The sequence below is a fragment of the Apiospora aurea genome (assembly GCF_038362705.1).
Source record: "Apiospora aurea strain CBS 24483 chromosome Unknown utg000005l_segment0_segment0, whole genome shotgun sequence".
Taxonomy (NCBI): Eukaryota; Fungi; Ascomycota; class Sordariomycetes; order Amphisphaeriales; family Apiosporaceae; genus Apiospora; species Apiospora aurea.
In genome coordinates this window covers 1942393-1966052 of record NW_027117392.1, presented here as the reverse complement: position 1 = coordinate 1966052, position 23660 = coordinate 1942393, and the positions used below count along the sequence as shown (strand labels likewise).

The following is a 23660-nucleotide window of genomic DNA, read 5'->3' as shown; positions in this document are numbered from 1 at the left end:
TGCAGATGCCGGCGCATGTACCTGTTGGGTGCATGTAGGTAGGCAAAGAAGAAGTATGTAGGTAAGAAGCGGCGCCATGCACACGGCATCGTCACATTACCCCACTAGTGAGCGACTCTGCAGATCCATGACCAAGTTTAGGCGGCCACGCTGCCGTTTTTCTTTCGCTTTTCGACTCACCCCCGGCAGGCCAGCAGACGCAAGCAACCCGAGACTGAGCAAATAAGCGACAGATACGCCGGCTTAAAAGGATGGTAACATAAGTACTTCCTCACCCAATAATGCCTCCGATTTGAACTCCCCAAGACGTTCCACTATTCAAGAGACCCATGAACTAGCAAAGTCTTGATGGCGACCATCATACCGACAAAACAAAATAAAACCAACCCTTCTCCTCCCTTCCTCCGGTCACTGTCCGTGCTTGGCTCCGAGGCCTGCGCATAAGCGGCTGGCCCCGGTCCCTTTCGCGTAGTCTTCTCACCATCCCACACAAGTGGCCCCGTCTTTACTACATAAACCCCGGCCCTCCAGCATCCCGCCAGGCAAACCTACAGTCCCGCCTCCTCATCCCTGACTGTTCGAATACACAAACACACGATGCTGCCACGTCTACGGCTAGCTTCGGCTGCCGCCACCATTGTCCTGGTGCCAGCCTTGGTCTCGGGCCTCTACCAGAATGGCACTACCATGGCACCGTGTGACTCCGCCTTGTACTGCCATGGAGAGATCCTCAAAGCCATCCAGCTGGCCAGTCCGTTTTCTGACTCCAAGACTTTCGTCGACCTGTAAGCAATTCCTCTTTTCTCCCTCCAAGAGCCCAAGAGCCCAAGAGACGCAAGTAAGTAAATAACTACACAAAGTACCTATGGGCTGACCACCGGCCACCAGTCCCACTCTCCGGCCCCTGCAAGAGGTTGTGGCCGCTTTCGACAACCTGTCCAAGCCATTGAGCAACAATACCGAGCTCAATGACTTTCTGTCAACCTACTTCGGCCAGGCCGGATCCGAGCTGAGGGGCGTCCCCAGCGACCAGCTGTCGACCCATGCCGCCTTTCTGGACAAGGTCGACGATACCGTCATCAGGGAGTTTACGCAGAAAGTCATCGATATCTGGCCGGACCTGACGAGAGACTACGTCGGTGCCAGCAACTGCCCCGACTGTGTCGACAGCTTCATCCCCTTGAAGAGGACGTTCGTAGTTGTAAGTACTCTCTCCGTCCCGTCCTGGTCCAACTTGGGAATGCTCCCGGACTGTGCTAAACATGGCCCCAGGCCGGCGGACGTTTCAGGGAGCCGTATTACTGGGATTCCTACTGGATCCTGCAAGGACTGCTGCGAACCGGCGGCAACTTCACCGAGATATCCAGGTCCGTCTCCTTGCTTTGACCCCCGTCGGAACCGGTACTGATACGCGACTCGATAGGAACATGATTGAGAACTTCTTAGACCTGGTCGACCAGTTTGGATTCGTGCCCAACGGCGCAAGGATATACTACCTGAACAGGTCGCAGCCGCCAGTCCTCCCGCAAATGGTGAAGTCTTACGTCGAGTACACCAACGACACTAGCATCTTGGAGCGCGCAGTGCCCCTGCTGGTGAAGGAGTACGGCTTCTGGACACGGAACCGCTCGGTCGAGATCCAGGCCGGCGGCAAAACGCATACGCTCAATCACTATGGCGTGGCGAACACGGAGCCCAGGCCTGAGAGCTACAAAGAAGACTACGTCACCGCCAACAACCGCTCGTACTATGCCACCTCTGGCATCACCTATCCCGAAACCCACGCCCTGAATGGCTCCGAGAAAGCCGAGTTGTATGCAAACTTGGCAAGCGGCGCCGAGTCTGGCTGGGACTACACGTCACGCTGGTTGAAGAACCCGCTTGACGCAGCTGACGATGTTTACTTCCCACTACGGTCGCTGAACACAGCCAACGTTGTCCCCGTGGATCTGAACTCTATCCTGTACGCCAACGAGGTCACCATTGCGGGCTACCTGAAGGCGGCCGGCAACGAGACCGGCGCAGACTGGTTCATGAAAACGGCCGAGAGGCGCTCGGCCGCCATGTACGCGCTCATGTGGAACGCCACCTACAACTCCTACTTCGACTACAACTTGACCTCGAACGCCCAGAACCGCTTTGTCCCCGCAGACGCGGACGCTACCGTGGCACAGAAAGGAGGCGCCCCGAGGGCCACCAAGTCTTCTTCAACGTCGGGCAGTTCTATCCTTTCTGGCTCGGAGCGGCGCCCAGGCAGCTCAAGAGCAACCCCCTGGCTGTCCGGCTTGCGTTCCAAAGAGTCGTCGACCTTCTCGCCCGAAAGGACGGGGCCATACCGGCTACGAATATCAGGACGGGTCAGCAGTGGGACCAGCCCAACGTCTGGCCGCCGCTAATGTACGTGCTGATGCAGGGGCTCCTCAACACGCCCGCGACCTTTGGGGAGGACGACCCGGACTACCGCGAGACCCAGGAGCTGTCACTGGACCTCGCCCAGCGGTACCTCGACAGCACCTTCTGCACATGGCGGGCGACCGGGGGCTCCACGTCCGAAACGCCTCAGCTGCAAGGGCTGGACCCCTCGGACCAGGGCATCATGTTCGAAAAGTACGGCGATAACTCTACCAACGCCGTCGGTGGTGGCGGTGAATACGAGGTGGTCGAGGGCTTCGGCTGGACCAACGGCGTGCTGATTTGGGCGGTCGACACCTTCAACACCAAATTGAAGAGGCCCGACTGTGGCAATCTGACCGCGGCACACACGACAACACCGTCCAAGAAGAGAAATGTCGGTCTCAGTGCAGTCGAGCTGCATCCTTTCGATGCCAGGTGGGCCAAGAAGTTCGGAAGGCGCGCGGTAGAGTAACAATTAGGTACCTATAGGCGTCTTCTTTGGCTTCCTAGAGCGGCTATTAGCCATCTTCCAGAATGACTTTCATGCGTTAGACAATATCAATTAATACAATATTTCATACGATAGCTGACCCATTAATTCCGTGGCGATGAAACATACGATGGGAGACAGAGTAGCGAGGCTGACAAGGTGTACTGATTTCTAGAAAGGGCTGGATAGCATGGCCTGGGCATGAAGGAGAGATGGCCCCCTGAAACATGCACAACCAAATATATCAGATGCACGCAACCCTTCCTCGAGCAAATCATTATTCCACAGGGAACTCGTACCCCCTGAATGAAGGGTGCCTGCCACAGCTATAGAGCATACCTCCGGCCCGATCAGCGACCCCATGCCTTGCTCTTCCGGTTCACGTACTGGGTCGTGACAAAGTCAACCTCTTCTTTCGCGCCTTCTTCCTTCTCTTCTTCATCGCGCTCCTGCTCCTCGGCATCTGTCGCGGTCTGTTTGGTGTAGTAGCGTTGCCACGAGTAGTTTTCGCCCAGGCGGCGGGCGACGTCGTTCGCCTCGTTCAGGCTGACCAGGCGGCGCTTGCCGGGGTGCCGGACCGTGAAGTCCCGGACGAGCTCCCAGACGCGCTCCTTGCGCGAGACCTTGGGCTGGTTCCTCTTGGCGAGGAGGGCCTGCGGCGTCTGTCTGACCAGATCGGTGGCCACGTCGTTGGCCTTGTGATAGTGGAAGCTGTGGTGGTTGGCGGCGATGTCCCGCGGGGGCGCCGCCTTGCATCCGATGAAGGCGTCGTAGGCCATCTCGGCGGGCGTGCGGCCCACCGCGTTCTCGCGGTGCAGGCCCTTGGGGCTGTGCTCGAGCATCACGCGCATCTGCTCTGGTAGCTGCAAAAGGACGGCGCTGTGCGCAACCGTGTCGCCGGATCCGTTTAGAATGTCAAGGTCCTGACCCCCGGAGTATTCCAGCAGTAACTTCAAGATAGCGATATTGTCACTCTTCTCCAGGGGCTCTGAGTAGTGAATGTGGTAAGCGTGGCTGTGCGAGTAGATCTTGGGGTTCTCGCCCAAGAGCCAAAAGTGAAGAGGGGTGTTGCCGCCATGAACGAGATGGTTTCGCTGTATGAAGAGGTGAGAGCGGAGTTCAGGATCCAGAAGATCAAGGAGCGTCCGCAGCCTCTCCAGGTCGGGTTGGTTCGTCAGCGCCGCATGGATGATGTTATTGAACTGCTTGTCTTTGACGGACTGGTCCGCGCCGCCCTCAATGAGCGTCTTAGCAGTTTGCTCACGGCCGAGGAGGCAGGCTAGGAAAAGGGGCGTATAGCCGGCGTCGGACTTGGCCTCGAGTGATGATGGGCACACGCGGATGAGATACTTGATGAGCTTGTCCGTGTCATCTCCAGCAGGGGCCATCACGGCGCAGTGTAAGACCAGGTCGTCTGAGTGCATGTGAGTCAGTGATCTATAGGCCAAGTCAAAACTGGCTGTCTCAACTTACTTTGATTGCTAAGCCACCTGGTTATAGCTCGATCGAAACCGCCTGGTGACTGGCTCAGATGCTTCAAACGAGGATCGTCCCTTGCCGACTTGGAGCTGCCGAACTCGAGGTATTGGCGCATGGGACTGTCGCCGATGAACCATTCTACCGAGGCCAAAGAACCCATGAGGGCTGCGGTGAGCAGAGGAGGAACCTGGCTACCAGTAGTCTTGGTCATAAGAGAGCGTCCTGCGTTGGCCCAGTCGGATCTTTTATAGCGTCAGTACACCTAGTATCTTGCCTCCGTTGATGGAAAGTCCTGACTTACCGCTTCTTTCCGTAGACTGTGAGACCTTGGTAGTAACGTGGCTTGACTTTGATGTCGATGCCGCTTTTCTTGACAAGATGCCTGCCAATCCAGTTAGTGGCGGACTTTTAAAGATTGTGCAGGTATTGATCGAAAAGACTTCATGAACCTACTCTAGTGGTATACCAGCGCCAGTACGCCGGATGATACCAGTGAGCATGTCGACGCGGCCCAGCTCAATGGCTTTCAGAAAGCCGGCCTCAGGAAAGGTGTAGATTCGGCTCGTCTCGTCGTCATCTGGAGAATGCGGTCGCTGGTTGGTGAAGTATATGTCCATGTCGACGAGACGATTGAACCTGTCAATGTCGTTTTTCCTCATGGCAAACCAAAGAAGGCTTTCTCTGTCGTGATACTCGTCTACCCTTGTGCCATCGAACTGGAATGTAGGAGCCGTCCAGTGCAGAAAATTAGCGGCGAGGACTTTGCTCTTGACTTGCATTGAGACCTGCCCGATATTTTCGATCGTGAAGTCACCATCGATGATCTCCTTGAAGAGTTCTGGCTCTGCAATCTCGCTCTCGTCATCTGAGCCCTCACCACTCTCCACGTCGTTGTCATGGGCCATTCTGTATCGTACTTTGCTCTCATCGGCTGGTGCCCATTGTGCTTGGACAATCTCAAGTATGGTCCTAGCGACGTCGTAGTGGCCTTTGAGAAATGCCAAGGAGAACGGGTTGTGGCCCTCATCGTCAGCCACAGCCACCTGCAATGGGGGCTCCGCCTCGTCAACATCCCAGGACGCCAGGGTGAGCGATTTGATCTTGTCCAGGTCGCCTCTCCAGGCTGCTTCGAAACTACATCCGCGTCAGTGATACACATATAATGGCAATTGGCAACTTGAAACCCACAGTTGGATGTAAGCCGCTTTTCTCGTTTCGGTAACGTCTTTCACCCCGCTGAAGGAGAAGTTGTACTCGTATGGTTTTTTGTCCTCCTTGCTACTGGAATCAGGGGCTTCCGGCGGACCCTGAATGTCGGGATGCAGTTCTTTGAACGTCTTGGCGCCCCGAGCCACCAGAGCCTCTTCAACTTGCTCCAACTGTGACAGGAGATCGGCGATGGCTTCTTTCTTCATCTCAAGGCCATCATGGCTGTTGATCTGCTCCATTTCTTTCTCGAAACGGCACACTTCGCCCTCATGGAAGGCAACCCTGTTTTGAATATCTTCAGAAACAACCAAGTGCTGGTACGTCCCATCTTTGAACTGCTTAAGGAATTCTGAAGTTCCCTGAGGACCTTCGGGCGGCTTCCCATGCATATCATTTGTCGATGATAAGCGATACGCGTATCCCATACCTGCGTATTGCCCCGGCGAACCAATCCGGGAGAATCGGACTTTTTCCCTTTCATATGCGCGCAGGGTCTTTAGCGAGCTGCGGACAATGTCCAAAGGTGTCCGGCCTGCGTTGTATCCCCCGTACCTATTGAAGACGACACGTTGGGTTTCTTTAGGGAGAACATTCGGGTCTGCACCCTTCTTGAGCAGCTCTAGGGCAGTGGATGGTTGAGCAGAGCGAACTGCTACTATAAGTGGCTGCTCCACCGAATGGGCGAACAACTTCTGGTTGGATTCGTAATCCCGGAGACTACTCTCGAACGTCAGTTTTGCTCCTGCATGTTTCGTGTTAGCGTATGCACTTCGAGATCTTCAGAACGCCTTCGGGAGACCGCAGACCTTTCAGCCATGCATCAAAATCGATTTCGGGACGAGAACCCGCCTCCAGCAACCGCAGCACCAGGACGGGGTCTTCCTTCTCGATGGCCGTCATGAGAGGGGTCGTGGCGGTAGAGTTCCAATGGGATCCGCCCACAACCACGTGATTGATAGCTGCCTTCAAGCCCATCTTGTCGTTCTCCCATAGATGGTTGATCATAGCCGGGCTTCCCTGCTGGACATAGCGATGGAACACAGTGACTCCGCCTGCGTCGGCTTGAGATGATGTGGCACCAAGACCAAGAAGAGTTTCGGCCATCTTTGTGGCCTTCTCTATGGGGAGCGCCAGGGCGAGAACGAGGGTCAGGATAGCAGCTCGAGCATCGTTATTCGGGCCATCGCCAAACTTGACCGGGCTCAACACATCAGCGGCAAACTCCTGGCAAAGGAGTTTCACTACCTCGGTATGCCCGCCAAGAATGGCAAAGTGGAGTGCACTGCAATGGGAGTCCCATGCGGCAATGTCGATTTTGTAGAAATCCGGGTCGCTTGGATCGTCATCGAGTGGCAGCAGACTGTCTTCCGTGCTTTCCTTTCCATCCCCTGCCTTGCGGACCTTGATGAAAGACCCAGTGGCAACTGAATGATCTTCGTCGTCAGAATCGTCATCAGTCAGCAAATCGAGATCATCCTCATCTGAGCCCTCTATACCCTCCGAACTATCCTGCTCTGCATCCTTTGCTTCATCCGCTGCTTGACTCTCATCTTCTGTGCAGCCAGCTTTGCGGACCTTTCGTCGAAAGTCTTGTTTTTCGTCGTACTCTTGTTCGTTCTCGACGCTCTTCTGTAAGAGGATCTTGACAATTTCAACACTGCCACGGGCAGAGGCAAGGTGCAGCGCAGTGCGGCCATCGGCAAGCCTGGGAATAAGCCGTGCACCGTGATCAACCAAGCACTTTACAATCTCCGGCGTTGAACTCGATGCGGCAAGATGTAGAGGCGTGCGCCCGGTATAGTCTCTCTGGTTTGGATCAGCCCCATCTTGAGAAAGCCAGTCTTCCACATGGTCGAGATCTTCATCCACAATGGCTTGGCAAAGCCGAGCAGTATTGCCCACGTACGCCATTTCGGTCCAGTCATTCTCGGTCAGGGGGTTGAAGGAGCCGATTTGCTATATTGCTGTGTTAATCGCATGGCGGAAAAAAAAAGATTTCACAGAGCTCTGCTCACCTGTCTGCCGGGATCGTCAATACGGAAAGAGACTTGACCGGAGACATAAATCTCGCTTTCCTTCTTCGCAGTTTCGATTTCGTCGGGAGTCTTCGGCTTTGGACAGGTACCACAACAGTCCGCGATAACATCATTCACACGCCCAAAGAAGGCAGGATGCCGATGAAGATACACTTCTCTCTCCTTGGGCTGGTTCCACTCAGCGTTAAGCACTGCAGATCTAGTTAGCTCCGACCTGAGGGCACCTGGAGGGCGTGCTCGTTGCCGGACTGGACAACAAAAGGGGCTCCGCGTCCCAACTTACACAAGTCTCTAGTATAACAGAGTTTTTCGATCTTCTTGGCGTGGAACTTCTCGCCATATGGGATGGTGAACGTGTGGTAGCTGGACACGTCGTCCTCGTTGATCCAGTCTGCAACTTCATCTTCGTGAGCATCCTTGATGTTCCCTCTCAGTCTAAACTGGAAACGATGGTCAAGAGCAGGGCGGCCCCGCTCCTCTCTGCGTTTCCTCAGGTACTGTTCTCTGGCGTTAGTTGTTGGCAGACGCTCCAGCACCAAAAGGCGAGCAAGCCCAAGGGTCCGGCTGAAACTTCGTTCGAATATGGTTGGATCTACCCTCGAGCGGTCAAGCTCGGGCCAGTAAACCTCAAAGTTCCGGTGGCTATACTTAGACAGCCTGTTCTCGTAGGATGGACTCCGACGAGAGAGATCAACGGGGTTGATTTGGGTGATGTAGGCGGCCAGTGCGCGAGGCGTACAGTACACTTGCTGCCCGTCGTAGGCAGCGCCAGAGCAGTCAATGTCAAACCCGGTCAGAATCTCCGATACCGACTTGTAGACCCGCAGGACAATCTTCAGGAATGTTAGTACAGCAATCATGTGTGATATGTCCCAATACATCATACCTGCACGTGCCGCGTTGGGTATTGACTGCCTGTTGCAAGTCAGTAAAGAAGGGCCAGGGAAGTGGAGTAGCCAAGGCAACGGACAAATAGTGATGGCGTTCTTGGTACGAACAACCGTGGCCTCGGCAAGGATGGCATCTCTGATCTGCGTCTCGATCTGTTTAATCTTTTCCACAGCCTGCTTCTCGTCGAGCCCGTACAGAAAGAGGTCGACATCGGAAGCAGGGCAGAACTTCTCGTGGTAGTATTGACGAAGAGACCGCTTGGAGGCCTTGTACTTGTCCGGGACCGGGAGGAGACAGTTGACGACAGATGAGCCAGCAGCCACGACGTTGGACCAGTCGAAGTCAGCCAAGGCGGCCTCGGAGAAGACGGAGAGGTTGTGGCGAAACTCTCCCAAGGATTGAACCACTGCTTGTGACCCATTGGGTCGACGCTTGTCGTCGGGGAGGCTCATGATGTACTTTTCCTTCTCGGATGACGACTCTTGCTCGAGGCTACGAGCACGGGTCTTGATGCTCGATGTCTCCTGGGTGAAGACAGGTAGAACGTTGAGATGGGGGTCATCGAGGATGGGATTGTTCCGATCTTGGGCAAAGGTCTCCCGCAGATGGGCCTCGTACTGGCGATATGGCTGGATCAGGGTGGCTATAGGAGTTGATGGATGGTTGGCAATGTACGAAACCAGCTCGCCATGGGGAACAGGCAACTGAGGGAGTGATTCGGCGGCCATGGTGATCGAGTTGACAAACTACAGTGAGTAACTGCAGTTGTAGCTCAGGGGCTTCAAGGAGATGGTTCGAAACTACCGAAGTATGTATTGTACAGCAGAGTGGCAGGTGCTTGTGCTTGCTTGACGGTTCTGACGGCGCCTGGAAAGGTGGAAGAGACGGAGATCAATTGGCAGGGCTTAAGCCAAGGTCACCATATCCTTCGAGTCTGGATAGCAATGCCTTATTTATTTTCTTCCACCGTCTCCCTGGGCTACCTTACATGTACACAGCAACAGGCGTGAAGGATTCTGGCCGGACTGCTGAGTAGGCTACAGCCCAGCAGGCTGCCGTAGCTAGCTTCCTTCGGTTAGGAGTAGACGACAGCTAGCGACGAACATGGCAACTGATAGCGCGTGCTGCCTAAATTAGTTCGTGAGAGGGCTGCCTTTTCGCCAACGTCCCACGAGATCCCGTGACGTCTCCACTTGCGGCTGCCTACAAGAGGACCACCATGATGCCTAGAATTGGCCTTGGGGGCGGAGAGATACATAGATACCTCCTTATCAACGTGTCTCTACTTACTTAAGTACAAGTACTACCTACCAATTGAAAGAAACGTTGATGCGGGAGGCAGGTGCCCCACTAACCAGCTACTTCCAGTACCTAATAAAGTATCTACCCTGTTTTGGCCAGCGTTAATGCCCAGGCCGGAAAGACCAGATCGGTTCGAAATCTTTGTTGCAACGCGGGGCTGTTGGACTTGCGTTTAGTCTGTACACGCAGCATTTCTGTGCGATACCTGTGTTTGGGTAAGTTGGGTATACAGATCCTTTCCCAGTTTCAGAAAGTCGATTCTAGTCTAAACAAAAAAAAAAGGAGAGAAAAAAAGAAGAAGAAGAACGAAATGCAGAGCGCGACAATGCGACTCCCTCAACCGTCACTTTCTTGCCACTGCTTGCGTGATGTTCCATTCTATCCTTCTGCGAATGCCTCGCTCTTGGCCTTGGCCTGAGCTTCATCTGTTGACCCATCCGGCTTCGTTGAGGGACGGTTGGCAATGAGCCGCTGTTATCAAGTTAGATGGCCCCGTATGAGGTTGAGATAGCTTTGCCGTAGGTGAACTTACCACCAGGTTTCTAAGAAGCACAGCAATGGTTACTTTGCCGACCGAAGGCACGTATATGGAAGCCTTCTCCTTGATAGCAGGCCCATCAAAGTTGCGGTAAGATGCGAAGTTGATGCAGACGGCACCGTCACGGATGAGCTCGGTAGGCACCTTGTAGTTCTCCGAAGGGACGCCGCTGATGATGACATCGCTGATAGGGACGCACTGCTCCAAACCCCAGCCTTCCTTGTCCTGCACTTGATGCCGGGGTTGTTTGATACCCTGGCCACGGGTGAAGACCTGGACGCCGGTGATGTCGACCGAGTAGACGGTGGCGCCGTCGTTGGCAAGCAATGCAGCCATAGGCCGCCCATTCACCTCCGATCGGTTGATGACCGTGATGGTCTTGCCAAAGAGCCGGTTCCCGGGCGGCAAGATGGAGTTGTAGATGTGGAGGTATTCCAGGATCTTGACCACGGCCAGAGGCGTGCAAGGCAGGATCGACTTCTTCAGGTTGTGGGGTGGATCCAGGAACCTCACGTTGTGGTACATGTTGTAGATGTGCTTGTGGCACAGCCCTTCCACATCCTTCTGCAGAGACACGGTTTCTTGTATGTACTTGTCCTGGGCCTGGTTTCCCGGGAAGATGGGGTAGTAGACGAGGATGCCGTCAACACCGCTGTCCTCGTTGGCACTCATCACGTCTTCTTCCATGGTGTTCTTATCCACTTGGCGGAGGTCGAAGTTGACACCGCTGAGACGAATTAGTTAGAAGCCCGAGGCATCCCAAAGGGGTCGCCCAGTCCGTGGAACGTACTTTTCCTCGCAAGTCTTTTTGGACCATTCGGCATACTTCATCGCAGCCGGGTCGTCATTAGCCAGAAAGGCAACAAGTGTGGGCCTGCTCGGAACATCTTGCTGTATGGTCTTGAGAGTCTCGGTCACCTCCGCAAGCAGGTTTTTGGCGATGTTGTCAGCCAGAATCACCTTGCAGGTTTTCGGGACATCTTGAGAGGCCATGGCGAGCAGAGGTACACAGGACCTTGACTGGTGTCAGCTAGATGAACCGAACGCATGTGGCCCGGCCACGGGGGCACAGCGCGACCCAAGAAAGCACAAAGTATATACGAGTTAAGTATGAAACGGGGGTTGCGTCATTGGTCTTCATCGATTCAAAGTGTACAAACATCTGTATGTGTGTGCCTGAGATAAGAATTGATTTTCTACATACCTGCCCCACTACCCCGCGATCGGGCGGGATATGAATATAATGCTGGGTATAGAAAAAGGAAAGTCAGAGGCAGCGTGGATAGCCAAGTGCCGTACAGACAAAGAGAAATTGTCGTGATATTGAAGGGATGGTAGATCCAACCGAGAAGAGAAAAGAGTGCAAAAGAGCGACTGACTGAAACCGAGCCCAGATTTCGCGAATCCTACATTCGGCGGGAAAAGGAGGGTCAAAAAGCGATCTCTCCAGCATTCACCCAGGCGAGGTCCAGGGCGAGTAGAAAAAAAAAAATCAAAAATCAGTACCCCTCTTACTGGATTGGGCCTAGCGATGGCCTAAACTGGGGGTTCCGCATTCCGTCATTGGCTCCGGCTGCCCAGTCCGTTCAATACGTGGGGTTGATGCTTCAGACTGGACCATCCGACGTCGCTTGCAAGACTCTCTCTCCCACATTACCAGAGCTCCTGTCATCGCTACATAGTAACGGCAGGGCAGTATGCGCGCATGTATTTTGCTTGGTTAGCCGTCGCATCAATACCTACCTACTTATGCAAAGCCCACACACAGCCTGACTGACGCATTCCACTTGGCCGGCAGCACACGCAGATTTACGACACACACCTCATGCGCGCCTGATAACCCCGGTCAAGCTGTGTTTAGACCTTTCCGTGGAGTGGCCGATTGTTATCAGCTGCTTTGATAACAGCTCGCGATCTCCCCCTGCCCCAATCGCCTGGGCTTACTTTCACTTCGGAACACTGCGCATTGATCATGGCGTCCTTCGATGACCTTGCACTGAAGTATGTGCTTTCCGATGGCGACGACAATGACAGCCCTCTCCAAGCCGCCACCGCCATCGAGAATGCCGCCAACCGACTAGCTGTTGGCCAATGGGTGGCATCCATCAATAGATGGATGACGAGTCCAGATGATACCGCCGATGACGACCTCATCTCACGGGCAAAGGCGCTCGAGTTTCTCGCGCGAACCTTGGAGTTTCTGAAAAGAACCTCTCTCAAGCCGGACCAAGTGAAGCTCCTCGTCGGTTTCTTCAACTCCCTCTTCTCCAGCGACCACCGTGCCGGAATCAGCGCTTCCTCCAGGGCCCTCAAGCAGTTGGCATCCATGGAGGGTTTCCGTCCCTCACTTGGCAGTGAGGTCATGATGAGCGTGGCAAAGCTAGGGGATGATTTCAAACGACAGGCGCCGGCAACTCGTCTCGAAATCTACGATCTTGTCCTCGGTTTGCTCAACAATTCGCTAGTAGCGGAAGATCTAGCATACCAGCATGGGAGCTCTTGCGGGTTCATGACAGCCCTCGTGGACGTTTGCAGGAGTGAGAGGGACCCCCAAAACCTAATGAAGTGGTTTGAGATACTACGCTTATTTCTGCAGAACTTTTCGCCGGCCAAGGAAGTTTTGTCCGAGGTGTTTAAGGCCTTTTCCGATTACTTCCCCATCACTCTACGAGCCTCGGTCACCCCGTCTGGTATCACTGTCGATGACCTCAAGGGGGCTGTGCGGGCTTGCTTTGCATCTCACTACCGTATAGCAGAACTGGCGATCCCCTTCCTGCTGAACAAACTTGACCAGGGGGATGCGGTGACCGTCACTATCAAAGTCGACATCCTCCTCACTCTCGAGGCATGTTTAGCACAGTACGAGCATGTTGCGCAAGGAGTAGTTCCGTACGCCAACCAGATATGGGCGTCGCTGAAATACGAAGTTAGAAATGGGGAGATACGAGATACCATCGATGCCACACTGAAGGCAATCGCTACGCTTGCTAAGAGGCTCCCCGAACCTGATCTGCGGACCTTCTTTTCAGCAGCTTGGAGGGATCTGGGCGAAGATCTGTCCAACGCAACTTATACGTCTCAAGCGGGCCAATTAATAACCTCGATTGCTGCTGCAAGTCCTACATCATTCTCGCTGGTAGCAGAAACCGCCATGCCTCACATTACCACTACACTGAGGCAGACGAAATCCGAGTCCCACCAAGCCGACATCCTCGCCTTGCTCAACTCTCTCCTTCAGGTCAGATCTGCCCTTGCCGACGTGGCCGGTGAAAACGAAAACCTGAAAGATGATCTGTTCGGCGACCAGTTGTTCGAGGATGGATATGCGCGCACATGGGACTCCGGCGCTGGGCCCCATGTACTAGCCAAAGCCATGGACGGCATGGCATCCTTGGCATCGCAGCGTACCAGCGGTCCTAACCCCCAGCTGATTTGCTCACAGCAAGTTTGCGAGAAGATTTTTCGGTGGCTGGCTCTACCGTCTATCATATATCCTCTGGAAGGCAAGATCCTGGTGCAGAATGCCTCTGAAGAGGACAGTCTCGCCATTTGCAACGCAGCCACCACGGCGCTGGTAAGGGCTGTCCCCCTTTATCCACCAGGTTTCCAACAATTGGTGTTTGCCTTTTTATCTTCAATACCTGAGCTCCTCGAAAACAAACAAGCCGATTCAGCGGACAAATCGACGCTGCTGAACGAGGTAGCACTACGACTGGCCCGTATTGGATGCTCTGCCACTGTCAGGCTTGGACCACCCTTACTGAACTTCGTGGTTCTCATCAATGGTCTTTTACAGGGACTGCACAGCTTATTGAAGGAGTCCCCAGTGTACTGGATTGCCATTCTAGATGCAATCCACATGGCCATCCTTCGTTCGACAGATACGTTGGCAGTGCTGCTCACTAGCAAGGAGGCAATACCTATCCCTGGCGACAAAGCTAATAATGACCAGCAATGGATCACTGGGATTGAAAAACATATACGAGGATTGGCGCGGATTGATCTAGATCAACTTGGCGACCTGGACTTGACTCTGAGAAACCTGGAAGATCTAGAGAGAGATGCTGGTTCCTCTTACAAACAGTTCCAGGGCTACTCCATTCATGTCGTTGCGCAGCTCTACAGACGATTCACGTCCATTAGGCCTGCTTCTAGCGATTCACCACTGATGGACGCATCTGTCGATAAAGTGATAGGACTGAGTACAGATTTCCGTCTCGAATCCCACGATGAGGTTCAGCAGCAAGACCGGTTCCTCTATCAGCTAGCACGCATGGCAACCTCCGTTATGCGTTCGCTAAGTGAGAGCGCACAGCAAGAACTGGATCTTGTTCTAGAAACATCTGTCATGTTCCATGGGAAGGATGACGAGTCTGGACGCGCCGAATTCCGTTCTCAAGTGTCCCGGTCTTTCCAGACGGATAGTCATGGGAACCGAATGATGTTTAGTGCCGCCGACGACTACCGTACTGTGCCGCTCGGGTTGGGCATTCTTCAAGGTCTCTGGCCTGGCACCCTCATGACGATCGTAAGTAATGCACTATTTCTCTGCTGGAGATGCAATTATACTGATATCGATACCCCAAGAACCCGCTTTGGACAATGATGCCGTTATGCGAAATCCTCATGAAATCACCGACTCAGTGTGCCGGCAGTAGACGCATCGCGCTCGACGCCGCGCTCGCGATACTTTCTAACAAATCATCTGACAAACATATATCCGCCGAGGAGTGGTCTTCAGTGCTCAATGGCCTCGCTGACGGCTATGCTCAGGTGACTAGAGGAGCAGCCACCGACAGCCCGGATGTACCTACCAGGTTAGCTATATTCAAGAGTATTCTGCACTTCCTTGCTGGCGATGTTGCACGATACCGACCCACAAGAGCCCACAACTGGCTTCTCCGAATTATTTGCGATACTGCACCGTCCGAAATCACAATCGGACGCCAGCTTGCCCAGTGCTTCGGCATTCTGGTGAGCCCAAAGGAGTGCTTGACAAAGCCCAACCATGCTCACCTTAAGCCATTCCGGGGTCAGTGGATCTACCAGGAGACGGTTCGTCCATATTTCGACAGGTGTTTGCCTTCTCCGCCTTCAGGCACAGATCAGAGTGGGCAGGACGATCGATGTGCTACGAACCGATCTGTGGCCATCTTCGCTATATTGAGACACCTCAAGTATAATGAGTACTCTTCCGATGCCGACCAGATTGTAAGAGTAGTGATCCGGTCACTCGCTACGTTTGGAGTGAGCGACGACATCCATGCCGTCATGACAGTGCTGTGTCAGGTTCTTGAGCACGAGCCCGAACGCTTGAAAGAGCACTTGGCCGCACTCGTTACAAACACCATGGCCGTGTATAAGATGGCGAGGAACGTTGACAGCTCGCTGTTGATCTCCCAAGGCCCTGGAAAGACCACAACCACTCGCAGCGACGCCGGAAAATGTCGACATTCGGCACTGACCTTTATGAGGCAGCTCCCAGGCTGCTTTGAGCCAAGATATCTGCTGCCGCATCGCGTATCGGTATTGCAAGGCCTGTCATTGGCCTGCGGAGATCCGGTACGCGGAGTCAGAGCGTTGGCAATCTCTGGCAGAAAGGCCTGGAGCAACTTGTCTTGATGTGTGTTTGATCTTGGTGAAACTCGATTTATGGCCTACGAGGCCGAGGGTTAGATATAACTGTCTCCCTTGAGATGAAAGCTGCGAGTACCTTTGCGCATGGTCGACACCGCACTGGCATATACGACTGATACGTCAACGTTACATCTGGGATAATAGATCAAGCGCCTTATTTTCTACGGCATCTATGTAATCCAATAATACTATTTTATTGGACTTCTACATTACAGCTCTCAAGGGAATAGGTTTAGTCTTCATGAAAAGTAAAGCCGCAGTAGCCTTTGTTACAGAGGAAGGCAAGATGAATAAGTTGATCGCTTAACCGACGAGTCTAAATTAAAATGCTGCAAGCTATTACAAAGGGGGCAAAGATTGCCAAGGAATTCCACAAATGCCGTCTAGCCCCTTGCAGTTTGTGTGCCATCAGATCGAGCTCTAAACCTTTTGACCCAGCTCGGACAGATCGGTCCATGTGAACCGTTGTTTTTGTGTGAAAGCCGTGGTAAGTTTTGGGTTGATGTTTGGTTACCTGATATGGCAATGGGTGGTGCTTGCTTTTTGGTCACTGGCAGTGGGAAAGAGTGCTGGGCTGACCTCAATGAACTCAAGGGGCCAGCCAGGCTGTTCCTTGAACTTGATCACAGACCTCAAGTTTATCAGGTGCAGATGAAAGTCAACCAAGTCTTCTTGGTCAACCTAACTCCACACCCAGCTAGCAGCAAGTGACATGATGGGATTGTCCTATGTAAAACCAGACGGATGTTGTTGCAAATTTGCCATAGAACGTGTGGAATCGTAGCAACATGCGTGGCAGGGTATTCTTGGAGGTCGTCCTGAGCGTTGAACATCCTAACTTGGATGGTAAAAGGGGAAAACCTCGAGAAGCAAATATCGTCCCATTAAGACACGATGATACGCGTGATAAGTACAGGAGAAATCAAAAAGGGGGCAAACAAAAGAGCGCCCTCAGCTCCAACAAAGGATTAAAACAGCCCTGGGCTGATCAATTCCCACTGTGGCCAGCATATGGCTTCAGCTCGTTCATCATATCCCTAGCCTCAGTCGAGATGTACGCCGACTTAACACGGCCGTCTGGCAAGACATCGGGGGCTGGGGGAAGGGAAGCCGCATCAACAACTTTCTGAGGAAGCGGGTGGACTGGTCGTTGACTCGAAGAGGACGACTGGCTGGTGGCTTGCTGTCCAGTTGCCAGTCGACCAGCGGTACGGAGGTCCATGATGCTCCGAACTATGGCAAGATCCTCCTGGTCCTTGTCATTTCTAAGTAGACGCTGTTTGAGCGTCATGCGCCCACCATTGGCGGCTTGCTCACGCAGAGCTTGCTCGCGAACTAGGTTGTCGTGTACAAATCGGCACTTGCCCTTCTTACCGCAAATACCACCCGTGGAGTAATATTTGCAGTGGTTGGTAGGATCTGCTCTTGTGATAGGGGGAGGCGGCAAAAAGAAGGAGCCTTGCGGGTGGACAAGGACTCGGGCTTGTCGTCTTCCGAGTCAGACGACGAGGATTCGGCACCATCCACTCTCATTTCGTCCCCCTCATCGTTGGCCTCCCTCTTGCGCTTCTCAAGCTTGCGTTCCACTTTGGCCAACTGCCGACGCAGCTTCTCTGCCTTCTCTTGGTCTTTGTCCAGCTTCGTGACCGGTTTCTGGTCCTCACCGACTTCGGCGCGTTGTGCTGCTTCAGCTGCCTTCTTGGCCTCAACGCGAGCTTTGGTAGGGAAGTTAGCACGGCGCTCGGCAACCCAACTTGCCATGTCATCGACGCTACAATGAAACAAATGTTAGTAATCCACTTGCAGTATCAAGAGTGGCTACATCACCTACACTGGAGTGTCTGCCCCGAGAAGTTCTGACAGTCGCTTCTCCTCATCTACGGCCTCCTCTTCGGACTCCTCGCCGTCACCTGGTGTCAGACCTAACGTGTTTGTCTTTCTCTTCTTTTTCTTTGAAGACGAAGGATCAGACTTCTGAGCAGGGCTGTGGTCGTGGTGCGGCCGCTGGCCGCGGTGACGGAACTTATCGCCTCCTCGATCGTTGTGGTGGGAACGGCCTCTAAACGCCCCGGAACCATCACGACCGCGCCCCCTGTTGCTGTTGTTGTGTGAATAAGGAGCATGTGCAGGCCCGGAGTAAGTGGGCGCAGGAACAGGGGGATAGGAAGGGTAGGAAGGCGGCGGGTAGGCCGAAGGTGCGTGGTGCTGAGGTGAAGGATAGTGCGGGGCGTAACCATTGCTCGCTTGAGTGGCATGGCCGGTGTTCTGGTCAAACCCCATTCTGATAGCCGGCCCCGAACTATGCTCTGGCCTATGACCACCTCGGTCACTCTGGAAACCTCCGCGTCCGCCTCTGTTAGAGTAGGGGGAATAAGCTGTGCCGGGTTCACTCCACTGCCGAGCAGCATAGTCCGGGGTGTTGGAACCGTAGGACGGCGGGTATGAAGGTTGCGGGTTCGGGGGGGTATGCCGTCGGGGGGTAGTTGGAAGGTGGGGGTGCGTTGTACCCTTGCGGGGCGTAGTTTGGGTGATAAGTACTTGGCGGGAGGGGCGCATTGGTATGAGGAGAATGGTTGGGTTGGGCAGGACTGTTCCAGTAGCCACTTGGTGTCTGACCACCATACTGTGCTGGGCCGTGACCTGCGAACTCCTGATGGGAATAGCCGCCATACGGTGGGCCATGGTGACCACCTCGACCTCTGTTTGCACCCATGCCTACCGATCCTCCACCTCGAGGAGCGTGCGAGTATGATGGGCTTTGGCCATAAGAGGGATAGCCACCAGCAGGCGCAGCAGCTGGAGGCGGCGGCGGCGGCGGCGGCGGCGGGTAAGAGTATTGTCCGGCCATTGTGCTGTTCTTCTCGACACGCCCTAGGTCGTGGGTGGTAGGCGGAAATGCAGAAAGGGTTGAGGGTCACGACACGGCCAAAATGCGAGCAAGTAGCCAGTTATGATGTGAAATCGGTCTCCAAGGCTTCGGCCTCCGCAAGTCGAAGTGACAGGACTTGTAACTCTAAGAGCTGATGAACTAGGCCAACCACCGAAGCGCCAGTAGTCGCATGAAGAACCCGAGGAAGCGAAGTAGACGTGGATGGATGCCCCCAAGGACTGCACTTGGGAAAGGAAACCGATGCTGTTAGAATAGAACAAGTTGTGCCGACTGGTGCGAAATGGCGATCCTATCGCCTAGATTGGAAGAGTATCGAATGGGAGATGGCGAGAGGATGAGCGTTGGTGTGTCGTTGTCGCTGTCGCTGTTTTGGGGTGGAAGTTGACGTTGGGAGTTGGGAAAGCGCGAAGAGGCGATCCTTAGTCGCTAAAAAGGTCGCTAGGTTCCAATTACATACGCAAATGCTTAAAGCCAGGGAGGAGCATGGAGCATAGACCACGGAGCACGGAGCATGCGCTGTGGCTGGGCTCAGGTGCGTCCAGGCGCCCTTTGAGGCGTCACTGGCAAGTGGGCAATTGAACTGAATCGATTAGGTAGGTAAGTACCTGCCAGAAACTCGAAACTGTAGGAGCCTTCCATTCAGCACTTATTTACATAACACTGGGTACGTACCTAGTATGCAGCTTCCTTTGCCGGCCTAATAAGTACCTACTTAACTTTATCTCCCGAGCTAAAAAAAAGTACCCACATAAATCTTTCAAAGTCAGGCAGTAGGTGAGACTCGCTTCAGCGCAACTGAAGCAGCTCGCTTCGCTCCCAAAGCAAACACTGATATCGGCAAGTGAGTGATGGGGGAGAACATTTCGCAGAAATGTTCATACTGGTAAGACAAGACACATACCACACTGTCCATCATCGTCACTCCTCTTTCCAAGACGAGAAACTACTTCCAGGGCTAATATGACTGTTTCATGACGTCTCGTGCAGACCAAGATCGCGGATTTGGTGCAGATTGCACCTGCCCAGTTCGAGAAGCATAGCCGAGTCGCTATCGAGGACAACATCAATGCCAAGTACTCCAACCGCGTCATTCAGAAGATTGGCTTGTGCATTTGCATGTATGACCTGCTATGGGCCTCCGAGGGTTTGATCGGCCACGGCACAGGACTTGTCAATGTCAATGGTATGCCGGCCAATCGCAGCTACACTAACTACATAACGCGACCACTGGGCCCTCAGCTGACATTGGGTAGTCGAGTTCCGACTTATTGTCTTCAGGCCATTCAAAGGTGAAACCATCCTGGGCCGAATCAGCAGTGCTACTCCAGAGGGTATCAACAGTAAGTCTACACCGGCTCCCCCCACTGCCGCCAGCTTCGAACTCCGCCCCCCTGACTATCATGTAGTTCGTACCGATTTCTTCGAAGAAATCTTTGTCTCCTACAAGGAGCTTCCAGAATCTTGCGAATTGTAAGTTGGTCGATTGTCTCTGCCAGGACACCGGTATCACACGACAAAACTGACCGCAACACAGCAATCACAATGCCCAGCTTTGGACGTGGGTGGTAGATGATGATCGCATGTACTATGACAAAAACGAGCCTGTGCGTTTATCGGTCATCGACGAGGTTTGGCATGACCAAGTGCCGGAAAGCACTGCTGAAGATGCCGTGGAGCAAGCCAAGAAGATATCTCCTTACAGCATCCAGGGCACCATGATGAAAGAGGGCCTCGGTGTCTGCATCTGGTGGGACGACACTGAAGAGTAGGAGCAAGAGTAGGAGCAGGAGCAGGAACGGAAAGCAGCATTCGATAGTGTCCAACGGTGCATACCCCCAATACGGGAGAGTGGTTGGATCCTGCCATGTTGGCGTAGCCTCTATCTCGTTTTGATACCCTCGAGCAGTCTTTGTTCCACATCATCAAGGACAGAATAATGCTTGATGACTGCCAGATTTTCCGCCTCGGCCTGAAACTGCTTGTCGGCATCAACGCCCGGCCCAAACATGTTGGGTGCCTGGGGGGCCATTCCCTGCATCTGCTGCGCCATCTGGCTAGCGGCTGGAATAGGTGTAAGCTATAGTTTGTCCAAGGGGCCCAAGAGGCATTGCAGGGGCTCTTACCATTGTCGCTGCCCAGCAGGAAGTTGAAAACGAATTGAAGCCCGAAGTAGCACAAGAAGTACCAACTAATGCTTGACATCCATCGGGGATCCATCTCCTTGGTCGCTACACCAGCCTGCAGCATACTCTTGAACTTGATGGTGATTGGAAATGGCAACTTCAAAATGACAAAGCCACTGAAGAAGGTGTTGATCCAGCTCATAATCAGGGTGTTGGGGACCATCATGGCCATGTTGTTCTTCATCATGCCCATCATGCCATCCATGGCGCCGGGGTCAGTCATGGGGTTGGCGGGGGGTTGGCCGCGGCGTTCGGGATCCTTGAGGTATGCGCCCGACTCGAAGGCAGTGGTGAGGAACTCGCGGCGGGCCTTGAAGGACGGGGCGGTCAAGACGTGGAAGTTGGATCGAACCGCCACGCCATGCATGAGGGACCTCTGTTCCTTCAGCGCGGGCTGTTCGACCTTCTTGGGCGGGCTCGCCATTAGAACGGTTGCGTAGTGACGAAGAATGCCGGTGAGGATCATGACCACGGTAATGGGGAATAGAATCCAATAGCTACATACGTCCGGATTAGCTCGGCGCATCTTGTATAGCAAGGGAGGCCGCATGGGTGTAGACTGACAATAGCTGGGGATCCCTCTGGATCGTCTGCGGTGGTAATTGAGCCATCTCTGCACGGGAGCAGCCTTGGGCAGGGTGGACTGGGAGGTTCCGGGCGCAAGATCTGAGCCGAAGGGGTGTCTTTGCAATTGGCTATCTGGAGCGTGTGTGAATGGTTGATCCTCGTGCAAGCCCAGGTTCGGTACGTGACGTGAATGCAGCTGCTGACCTCACGGTACGAAGCGGGAATGAGGGTCGGCCGATCGTTGTAGCGCTCCGGCGCAATGAGCTACACCTGCAGTGCTAGGTACCTAAGGTACCTAACCTACCTAGCTACAGCACTGATGTACCTGTCTGAAGCCCGTCATTCAAATGCCCATAAGCCTATCAGCCTCCACTCCAAGTTGCCTAAGCTGTAAGTGGCAGAAGGCCACCTCAACCTTTCCCCGGCAGCTAAGCCGATCTCACATAACCCGGACCCTAGGTAGCAAGCAGCTTGGATATAGTGGACGGGACCTCACTTCTTCCCTGGGCGTCCAGTTTCTCGACATCAATCGAACTCGAGTCCCTACTGCCCTTCAACCATACCAACAGCAATCAGGCAGAACACAAAGGCCAAAAAGACCAAGCCGCCAACATGGCATCCCAAGAAAAAATCACTGTCCACAATCTGGCGGGTACGTTTGTCGCATCATGGCTCTCTACATCTAGCGCATCATCCCCCGAACCGGACTGACTATGATCTGCAGACCTGAAGAACACCTCCGATGATGCTATTCCGAACTACCTCAACTCTCTGAAGTTCAAGCAGAACCACACCCTAGTCGACACGCGGCTGGCCCTCGGCTACACTGCCTTTGTCATCGCCGGTGCATGCTTCGCCTGGGACTACAAGTTCGGCTTCGACAACACCAAGTACTACACGGCGGTCGCCGTCGCTGTCTACACCGTCATCAACACTATCCTCACCTACTGGATCGCGTTCGTGGAGAAGGGCATCGTCTATCAGGGAACCACCCCTAAGGGGGGATAAGGTATGTCGGACCCCCGCGGGCCTTGTCCGTTTCTTCTGCTATCCGAACAGCGTCCGCTGTCGCGAGCAGCTGTGGCCCTGCCGCTGGTTGACTAACGCCCTTGCTTAGATCTCCATTGCCACCTCCACCGACAAGAACATCCCCATCTACAAGATGAAGATCACAGTGACCAGCAAGGGAGGCAAGCCGAACCATATTGAACTGCAAAAGTCTTTCACGGAGTGGTTTGATGCGGCCGGTCACTTTATTGTACCCCCCTTCCAATCCATGCTGGCGACGTCTGTTCCTCTTATCGCAACAGCAGACCCCAAGAGAGTGGCGGCCGCCGCAACAGCACAGGAGCCTACCTCCGACTTTGTAAATATGAATCAGGATGTGCTGAACGCCTTGGCGGCCGGCGAGGATGTCGGCAGCGCTACAAGTGCCGATGCAACCTCGGGTAAAAAGTCCAAGCGAAGAAAAGCTTGAGATGTTCCACTATACTCGAGCAGAAATAGAGCTACTGAGCACCCTGAGTAGTGTCGAAATTAGAAGCCCCTTCTTTAGTTCAACGAGTGCAGAATGCTAGATGTCGTAATTCAGCAGCAACTGACACGCCCGAGCACAGGGAAGCTGTAAGATTTGATCAGTTTACTATTATGAATGCTTTCCATTGGATAGGCCAGACTTATTAATGCGGCCTTTAAATGTTTGCGGAGAGAAGAATTCCCATCTTGTTTTATAATGTACAATAAGATTTGATTACCCAGTCATTGTGAAATCTCATTGCAAACCAGCATGATCGGCCTTGCATAAACCAGCTAATTATTGGACGCTGCAGTGTATAAATTTCTGCTTTATGGCGTTCAAGGAGGTAGTTTATTACTCGTAGAGTGTGTTGTGGCGGTCGACAAATGACCAGGTGATGGGTGAATCAATAACATGTATGTAAACGCCGAACACCATCATGCTCAGAGCTCAAGTCTCAAGCAAATGCAAATGGGGGGTGAGTGCGTGGCTTGTGGCTGGGCTGGTCCAATGAAACCAACTGGCTAA

At 53.7% G+C, this 23660-nt stretch overlaps 9 protein-coding genes across 9 annotated transcripts; 4 read left to right on the top strand and 5 right to left on the bottom strand.

Annotated features, from left to right (window-relative positions):
* Positions 1-597: 597 nt before the first annotated feature.
* PG986_007178 (glycoside hydrolase family 37 protein) lies at positions 598-2866 on the top strand (the record flags this gene model as incomplete). Its single annotated transcript, XM_066843400.1, has 5 exons — positions 598-785; positions 889-1201; positions 1273-1367; positions 1424-2165; positions 2222-2866. 5 exons carry the CDS (start codon positions 598-600, stop codon positions 2864-2866), a joined length of 1983 nt encoding a protein of 660 aa, XP_066699512.1.
* Positions 2867-3234: 368 nt separating this feature from the next.
* On the bottom strand, positions 3235-9227 carry PG986_007177 (uncharacterized protein; the record flags this gene model as incomplete). The annotated part of the gene is made up of 10 exons (XM_066843399.1): positions 3235-4298; positions 4358-4605; positions 4665-4745; positions 4817-5497; positions 5552-6314; positions 6379-7528; positions 7588-7799; positions 7892-8441; positions 8495-8523; positions 8579-9227. The coding sequence occupies 10 exons, from the start codon at positions 9225-9227 to the stop codon at positions 3235-3237; spliced, it is 5427 nt and encodes a 1808-aa protein (XP_066699511.1).
* Positions 9228-10179: 952 nt separating this feature from the next.
* On the bottom strand, positions 10180-11332 carry PG986_007176 (methylenetetrahydrofolate dehydrogenase protein; the record flags this gene model as incomplete). The annotated part of the gene is made up of 3 exons (XM_066843398.1): positions 10180-10272; positions 10334-11066; positions 11130-11332. The coding sequence occupies 3 exons, from the start codon at positions 11330-11332 to the stop codon at positions 10180-10182; spliced, it is 1029 nt and encodes a 342-aa protein (XP_066699510.1).
* A 979-nt stretch (positions 11333-12311) lies between these two features.
* Positions 12312-15961, top strand: PG986_007175 (MMS19 nucleotide excision repair; the record flags this gene model as incomplete). The annotated part of the gene is made up of 2 exons (XM_066843397.1): positions 12312-14867; positions 14927-15961. The coding sequence occupies 2 exons, from the start codon at positions 12312-12314 to the stop codon at positions 15959-15961; spliced, it is 3591 nt and encodes a 1196-aa protein (XP_066699509.1).
* A 1003-nt stretch (positions 15962-16964) lies between these two features.
* Positions 16965-18256, bottom strand: PG986_007174 (uncharacterized protein; the record flags this gene model as incomplete). The annotated part of the gene is made up of 3 exons (XM_066843396.1): positions 16965-17303; positions 17360-17747; positions 17808-18256. 3 exons carry the CDS (start codon positions 18254-18256, stop codon positions 16965-16967), a joined length of 1176 nt encoding a protein of 391 aa, XP_066699508.1.
* A 106-nt stretch (positions 18257-18362) lies between these two features.
* On the bottom strand, positions 18363-18824 carry PG986_007173 (uncharacterized protein; the record flags this gene model as incomplete). The annotated part of the gene is made up of 1 exon (XM_066843395.1): positions 18363-18824. One exon carries the CDS (start codon positions 18822-18824, stop codon positions 18363-18365), a length of 462 nt encoding a protein of 153 aa, XP_066699507.1.
* Positions 18825-19737: 913 nt separating this feature from the next.
* PG986_007172 (RNA polymerase III subunit Rpc25) lies at positions 19738-20635 on the top strand (the record flags this gene model as incomplete). The annotated part of the gene is made up of 4 exons (XM_066843394.1): positions 19738-19749; positions 19854-20049; positions 20120-20336; positions 20401-20635. The coding sequence occupies 4 exons, from the start codon at positions 19738-19740 to the stop codon at positions 20633-20635; spliced, it is 660 nt and encodes a 219-aa protein (XP_066699506.1).
* Positions 20636-20745: 110 nt separating this feature from the next.
* On the bottom strand, positions 20746-21660 carry PG986_007171 (uncharacterized protein; the record flags this gene model as incomplete). Its single annotated transcript, XM_066843393.1, has 3 exons — positions 20746-20927; positions 20990-21546; positions 21614-21660. The coding sequence occupies 3 exons, from the start codon at positions 21658-21660 to the stop codon at positions 20746-20748; spliced, it is 786 nt and encodes a 261-aa protein (XP_066699505.1).
* A 568-nt stretch (positions 21661-22228) lies between these two features.
* On the top strand, positions 22229-23093 carry PG986_007170 (Signal peptidase complex subunit SPC2; the record flags this gene model as incomplete). Its single annotated transcript, XM_066843392.1, has 3 exons — positions 22229-22268; positions 22341-22591; positions 22734-23093. 3 exons carry the CDS (start codon positions 22229-22231, stop codon positions 23091-23093), a joined length of 651 nt encoding a protein of 216 aa, XP_066699504.1.
* Between the last annotated feature and the right edge of the window lie 567 nt (positions 23094-23660).